This window comes from Teleopsis dalmanni, unplaced genomic scaffold (assembly GCF_002237135.1).
Source record: "Teleopsis dalmanni isolate 2A unplaced genomic scaffold, ASM223713v2 unscaffolded_contig_2292, whole genome shotgun sequence".
Classification (NCBI taxonomy): Eukaryota; Metazoa; Arthropoda; class Insecta; order Diptera; family Diopsidae; genus Teleopsis; species Teleopsis dalmanni.
The window spans coordinates 1-7,317 of NW_024033674.1; the positions used below are offsets into that span (position 1 = coordinate 1).

The window sequence follows — 7,317 nt, forward strand, 5'->3', positions numbered from 1 at the left end:
AACACATTAATATTTGAGCTAATATTCTAAAAGCAAAAACCATACAAATTCTTTACGAAATAGGCTTCGCATTTGCGCAAGTCGAATGGCAAAGGGAAAATTTCTGAGCGTTGAAGAAAAAGCCAAAATAGGGTGTTTACATCAAAATGGATTCTCAAAGAGGAAAATTGCAAGCCACATAAACCGATCGGAACACGTTGTAAGAAATTTTTTACGTTTGGGTGAGGAATATGGTAAAGCCCCTACGAATAACAATCGAAATGCAAAGATAAATCGGCGACTCAAAAACCAAATAAAGGAAGAAGCAACAAAAAATCGGCTCAGTGCAGCTCAAATCGCAGCAAAATTGCAGCTACCAATTAAAAAAAGAAGAGTGCAACAAATTTTACATGCCGATGGCCACATAAAATGGAAGAAAATGATGAAACGGCCCCCTCTGAAAGAAATGCACAAGAAGAATCGCATTGTTTTTGCTAAAAATCATATGCATTGGACCAAAGAATGGCACTCGGTTATTTTTTCGGACGAGAAAAAATTTAACTTGGACGGGCCAGACGGTTTCAGCTCTTACTGGCATGATCTCCGCCAAAACAATCCCATAAGAATGAGTAGAAACTTTGGAGGCGGATCTGTCATGATATGGGGTGGCTTTTCACTCCATGGAAAACTTACTTTGTGCTTCATAAATACAAGAATGAACTCAGAGAAGTACGCTGAAATGCTGGATGACGTTCTAATAAAGTTTCTGGAGGAACACGCCGATCGGGATCCAATTTTCCAGCAGGATAACGCCGCCATTCATGTGTCCAAGCTTTCAAAGTCTTACTTCTCGTCGAAGCAGATAACGGTAATGAATTGGCCAGCAAGGAGTCCTGACCTAAACCCCATTGAGAACCTATGGGGAATAATTTCACGGAAGGTCTATGCCAAAGGACGTCAGTATTCCACAGTGAGTGAGCTCAAAGCATCAATCCAAGAGGCTTGGGACAAAATCGACGATGTGATTATCAAAAAATTGATAGATTCGATGCCAAATCGAATTTTTTCAGTTATAAACCAAAACGGAGGAATTACAAAGTATTAAGCATTGTCAAAACTGTGAAAACTCTTTGATTTCTTTTGTTTAAACATAGTGCGCCTAAGAAAATTGCGCGTTTATTTTGCCTTATTTTTGTGTTTTTGTACATATGTAAGAAGAATGACTGATATGAAATATATTTCTTTTTTGTTTTTTACTATCAAGCACTGCTTTTTCTTTTTCAACAAAAAAAATATTTATATTCGAGTTCGTTGCATCATTTTTGAAAAAATATTAAGTGCGTCTAAGTAAATTGCGCTCACTATATGTTCTATAAAAGAAAAAAGTGAGGTATACGGCAAGACAAGCGACTGCTTATATTATTATATCCACTTTGTTCACTTTCAATTCGCGTAATGATCCTTTGAGATTAACTTCATTTCGGTAATAAAGTAATATTGTTGCACTTAAATTATTTTTTTATTCTTTTGATAATAAGTATTTCACTAAATTTGAAAAGATTATAAATATATTTATATAAGTATATGAAGTTATTTATACTATTTATTAAATATGATATTTATTTTCTATTTCAGGGTTCATCTAACTCTTATGCTATTAAAAAGAAGGATGAATTGGAACGTGTTGCTAAATCCAACCGATAAACATTTCGCGCTACACATTCTTTTTGTGTATTTTTTACACTAATTATAAAATAAAAATGAAAATTTTTCAAAAATAAATTTAAATCTAATTTTAATTACAACTAATTTTAACTTTATACTAACAACAAGCACGAAGGATCCAAATATATAGATATATGATTACAAGTAAACTTTTTTAAGTATTAAAATTCTATATAGGAAATTTTATGGTTTGAAGAATTCAATAACATAAATATATAATATTAGTTCTATTTGAATCAAATGTTTTAAATTTAATTTAATTACATTTAATGGTTTTTATAAAACACGTCATGCTTCTAATAATATAAATAAACTAGATATAATTTGAAATAAACTAGGAAAAAGCATATAGCTTCATAAGGCTTCTCCTAAATCTCTTTAATTTGTGGCCATTTCATAACTATCGGATAGTCTTTGTGTACCTCTGCATAAAAAATGTGTGTCCTATATTATCTCTCAATTTTATTTGGGGTATTAGAAATAATTGCCATATTATAAATGAAATAATGGAGAAGATATAAAAAAAATGTTGAGAAAATATTTCTTTTGATAAATATTTCTTTAATAAACTTCAAAATCTAATTTTCCCATTACACAATCAACAAATTCCTAATTAAACATAACATTCTTATAATTCATCCAAATGCCATCGATGACCGTTTGTGCCGAACAATAACAAAAGTCGCGGGAGCAGGTTGTAAAAAAAATGATGTGTAGTACCAAGAAAATAAGCAATTTGAGTTAGAAGAAACTATCCGTTTGTTAAACACTCGATATCGTTAATTATTAATTTAAGTTATATGAATACATATTAAGCCAATCTAGTTATCCTTTTTCAACGGTGAAATATTTGGAAGTAACTTGAACTAACCCAACAATTGTTATACCAGTTGAACCAAGATCTCTATGTAGATTTGTAGTAAGCATCTGTAATAGTGGAATATCAAAGCTTTATGGGTTTTTTTTAAAGTATTTTATAAGATGCGTAAATAAATAAATTTATGAACTTTTAACCAAACAATCATAAATAAGTCCAATAAATAAATATTTACATAAGAGCAGTGCAAAAAATTCCTATGAAATTTTAATTTACTTTACCTCAATTTACTCGAACTCGCTCACGGCCGTAGTATAAAATACTATATAATAATGGACAGCGGAAATCTTTTAACTAAATCTCTTTGCTGTTTTTCATATATTCAACATATCTGTTTTATGTTTCCCATACATTGATCGTTTATAAATTAATTTTTCTATGAATATTCTATTATAAAAATAATTATTAATTGTTTTATAAATATAGAATAAAAATAATCGTACTGTGTTTGCATCAAACAATATATATAAATAAAATAATGTGTAAAACATCCCTGTACTTAAAATATTAAAAATTTCTCTTTCTAAATAAATTACAACTCTGTATCTTGCAATCCACAAATTGTTGTTTTTAAATATAAAATTTGATTTTGATACTTATGTTTTTAGTTGGAGACATTACATCTAATTGTATATTATTTTTATAATGTTAAGTAGCGCATCGCCTTCCCCATCAAGCAATACATCAAATATTCAAATAAATAATACAACACTATCGCAATTGTAAGAAACTTTTATTTATAATTTAATCTATTAAGTTAAATTGTGCATGTAAAAAAATAACAATATACATATGTATATATGTATGTAATTTTACAGATTTATTAACCAAAGATTAATAGAATCGTTTCTGCGCAAAAGTATATTACTAAAAATTATTGAAGCAGCCGCTAGTCAATATACAAAAAATTATCAACAAACAAAAAGACCAGAAGACACACTGGCTGCCGTGATAGTGCAGTTACCATTTGCATACAAAGATTTCCTCGATAGTCCTAAGGAACTGTTGAATTTGACAATTGATGAGCCAATACAATTTATGAACGCCGTTAAATACTGTGTTTATTCACTTATACGCGACTTTGTTAAGCAAACAAGCAGCGAAACTGGACTTAAATCCATCGATATTGAGCAAGTGCATGTGCAGCTTCGATTTATAGGTTTACCATATCAACAGCACTTATGTTTTGATCCTTCAAAAAATTTATATCCTACCAATTTATGCTCAGTTCTTGGTATATTAACTGCTTTAACTGAACCAGAGAAGTGTGTGTAAGTTTTCTCAATTATAGAATATGCAATATTACATATTGTTTTTCATTATAATTTTTTGTTTTCTTTTCAATAGTATACAAACGGTTTGGTTTTGTTCAACAGGTTGTCTCAGAAATAAAATTAAAAAAAATTCCACTGAAGGTTAGTGTTAAATAAAATAGAATTGTCTTAAGTTAAGCTAAGTTTTTGTTTACCTTTGCAGCGCCACAGTGCAACAGTTGCTCTCGTTCTATGAGCGAGTATAGCAAGTTACGTTCTATTCAAAACTACCATCTGTTGCGTTTGGTACCTACCGGTTTCGTTCAAACGCCCATAATCCTTGATAAAGTTTTTCGTGCAGTACTTGTTCGTGTGAAAGGTAATAACAATAAAACATAAAACCTTATAATTTTGTCATAATCTTTTATTATTTAAGAACATAATTATAACTGTAAATTAAAATTGGGAGGACGCTATTTAGTTACCGGATATTACGACTATAATAAGTGTGGACAGGAGTTTCAAGCATGGAATCTGATAAATATATGAAAGGGAACAACCGTTCTCTATATGGTCCTATAGATAATTCGGATATTTTTGTTAACAATAGAGAAGAATTTTCATCACAATTAAATTTGCGAAATGAGGAAAGTTTCATCAATAGCGATTATCTGGAACGCACACCACGGATTGTTAATACTAATTTGCCATTGTCACAACTAAACGATGATTCTTGCTCACTGTTTATTGATACTCAAAATTTATCAGAGACAATTGTAGTTGATACACCACCACCACCGATTGATAAATATGTTCAGCCTATTCAATCTAAAACGACAAACAAAAATGTTTATAACAATGAATTACATTTTCCAAAGCAAGCAACAAAAAAAGATTTGGATCTATCATCAGTAGCTGGCACAAATTATCAGCGAGTTGATGATTCATTCACAAACGAATTCGAAAAATTTGCTAATGAACCATTTGACATAGATTTAGAGGAGTTAAGCGCTCTTGAAAAATTACACACAACAAAAAATGTAACAACATTGGTAGGTTTTTTTTTGTTGAAACTTTTCGAAAAATAATGTTAGTTATAGTGCAATAATAATATGTTTTTTTTAGTCAAAAACACAAATAGACACTAGCAAAAAGCTGCAAAATATAACTTCATCTTGTCCAATTCCAAAAAAAACTACTTTTGATTCCGCTGATGTTAATCGAATTACTGAGCACAACAATCCTTTAGATTTATTATCTTTGGGTTATAGAAATGGTACTATATCCAGTATACATGGACCTTCGAACTCAATACAAAATACAATACAACAAATGAGTATGGATATATCTGTAAATGAACACACATCCATACAACATATACCACCTATTGAACATGACAATAATTTATCCATTGACCTCAATAGCAGTATTGAAGTAAATAATGTACAGAAGTTGGGAAGTGTTGCGTCAATACTGTTGCCTAATAATTCGACTGTTGATGCGACGTTGAGTCCACAATCAATTATACAACTGCATACAATTATCAAAAAGGAATATTCCGATTTTGCTTTTGTCTATGCACTAAGCGCACAATTGTGTCAAGATCGTATACCAATGGATTGCTTTGTTAACTTGAAAATGGCATTGCTACTCAGTTTAGCCTCAATTGGGGTAAGCAGAATTTTAAAATAAAACTCAAACTAAAAAGGTTTCATCTATTCAATGAAGTATGCATATAATATACTAAATGTGCATGTATTTTTTTAGCCAATTCCCAATCGTATTCCGATACCTATTATTGCTATTGGTAATGACACTTCTATAATCAATTACCTTATGACAAGTATTGGCCAGTTGGGCGCACGATTTTTAGGACCAACCTATAAGTTAAAATCTCCTGCTTTTCCAAGTAATCAAAAATGGATTGAAGCTGATCCTATCCTTTTAGCACAAGGTGGAGTTTATTTTGCCGGTGATTGGTCTTGTATAAAAGCAGCTCGTGCTGATAAAATTTTTAAGTTTATTGAGTGTTCTCGTGTAAGCATAGAAAAATCTTCAGTTGCATATCCTTTAGAAACTTCAATATGGGCACATTGGCGTGCTTTTAAAAATAACGCGCGTGATCAACAAATGTTTAACAAATTCATCAAGTATAAATAATAACTTTCTTTTTAAAATTGCAAATAAAATTAGTTTAATTTTTTCTAAGAATATTTGGTTTACCAATTTATGTTGACGAAGACAACCATGAAGTTTTGGTTGATTACATACTTCAACAATCGTCAATAAATACTTATGAGTCAACTATAGATGATCTCTCAATATCTAATGAGGATATGCGCCACTTTCTAGCAATTATATCAAAACGTACTGTAGACTTTACACAAGAAGCTGAAAGATTACTGCAAGAATATTTTGTGGCTTCACGCATAGAACGTCCAGGTATAATAAAATAATTTATTGAATTTATTTAAAGTACAGATATGGAATTTTTGTTTCCAGGGTGCTTAACGAAACAATCATTTGTTACAATAAAACAATTTTCAGAATCGTTTGCTAAGCTTTCGTTTCGTCACGAAGTCCTATCCAATGATGTAGTGGCTGCAATTTATATAAGTGAGCATTTTATATTTAATGCATATGGCACTGGTCAGCATCCACCACCACATTTTAAATCGTGTAATTTTATTGGTGCCGTAGATGAACATTTGCGTGATTTCAAAGAATGGCTTGAAACCTACATAAATAAATATTATAACTCATCTTAAAGTTACATGTTAAAAATTCAAGTCAAGATTAATTTTTTATAAAAACATATATTTATTTTTAAAATAAAAAATTATTTTAATAATACATAATGTAAAATTATAATTAATTAATATGTAAGTGTAAATTAAATTTAATTTTTTTAAGAATATAATAAAAAAGATACTCTAAAATGATTCATTTGGATAAAAAATTTCAATTATGAAATTATAAAATAACCATTTCAGAATAAACTTATAAATGTTCGCTTATATATTCAAAACACATTGCAAACCAAATTAAAAAGGCACATGCGTCTAGTAACAATCGTTTTCATTTTCTTAGTGTCTTGGAGAATATGTAGCGAATTTATATCATTTCTTATTTACTGATAGTTAATAGTTGAGCAAAACTTATATTAAATTTGTTATGTATTGTTATGTTAAATTTGTGAATATGCTAATACCTATATTGTATTCTATGTATATAGAATAGTATGATATAAAAAAATTGAAAGATATACAATACATACACTTATATATATGTAAATAAAGATATGCATACGTAATTAAGTAAAAGAAACTCCTTTTAAAAGAACTCCTTATAAAAACTTTCAAAACTCCTTATTAAAACCGTTTACGTCACAATATATAACCTTAAAGATAATATACAATTTTATTTATAATACATTGTTATATATGATCTAAAATTATGATCGATTTCTATGAGCTGCCTTTA

At 29.5% G+C, this 7,317-nt stretch overlaps 2 protein-coding genes across 2 annotated transcripts; both read left to right on the plus strand.

The window, feature by feature from the left end:
• Positions 1-3,187: 3,187 nt before the first annotated feature.
• Positions 3,188-4,122, plus strand: LOC119664617. Its single transcript, XM_038074076.1, has 4 exons — positions 3,188-3,303; positions 3,400-3,852; positions 3,929-3,996; positions 4,039-4,122. Exons 1-4 carry the CDS (start codon positions 3,227-3,229, stop codon positions 4,098-4,100), a joined length of 660 nt encoding a protein of 219 aa, XP_037930004.1. The 5' UTR covers positions 3,188-3,226; the 3' UTR covers positions 4,101-4,122.
• A 154-nt stretch (positions 4,123-4,276) lies between these two features.
• Positions 4,277-6,623, plus strand: LOC119664616. The gene is made up of 5 exons (XM_038074075.1): positions 4,277-4,886; positions 4,960-5,505; positions 5,602-5,984; positions 6,044-6,276; positions 6,337-6,623. Exons 1-5 carry the CDS (start codon positions 4,362-4,364, stop codon positions 6,600-6,602), a joined length of 1,953 nt encoding a protein of 650 aa, XP_037930003.1. The 5' UTR covers positions 4,277-4,361; the 3' UTR covers positions 6,603-6,623.
• Positions 6,624-7,317: the final 694 nt, after the last annotated feature.

What these genes read in the sequence shown, in the direction of transcription:
- LOC119664617 (XM_038074076.1), top strand. Translation starts at nt 3,227, where the DNA reads ATGTTAAGTAGCGCATCGCCTTCCCCATCAAGCAATACATCAAATATT. An exon ending in AATACAACACTATCGCAATT is followed by an intron (nt 3,304 to 3,399) that starts GTAAGAAACTTT and finishes GTAATTTTACAG; the next exon opens with ATTTATTAACCAAAGATTAA. An exon ending in TAAAAAAAATTCCACTGAAG is followed by an intron (nt 3,997 to 4,038) that starts GTTAGTGTTAAA and finishes AGTTAAGCTAAG; the next exon opens with TTTTTGTTTACCTTTGCAGC.
- LOC119664616 (XM_038074075.1), top strand. Translation starts at nt 4,362, where the DNA reads ATGGAATCTGATAAATATATGAAAGGGAACAACCGTTCTCTATATGGT. An exon ending in CAAAAAATGTAACAACATTG is followed by an intron (nt 4,887 to 4,959) that starts GTAGGTTTTTTT and finishes TGTTTTTTTTAG; the next exon opens with TCAAAAACACAAATAGACAC. An exon ending in ATGTTTAACAAATTCATCAA is followed by an intron (nt 5,985 to 6,043) that starts GTATAAATAATA and finishes ATTTTTTCTAAG; the next exon opens with AATATTTGGTTTACCAATTT.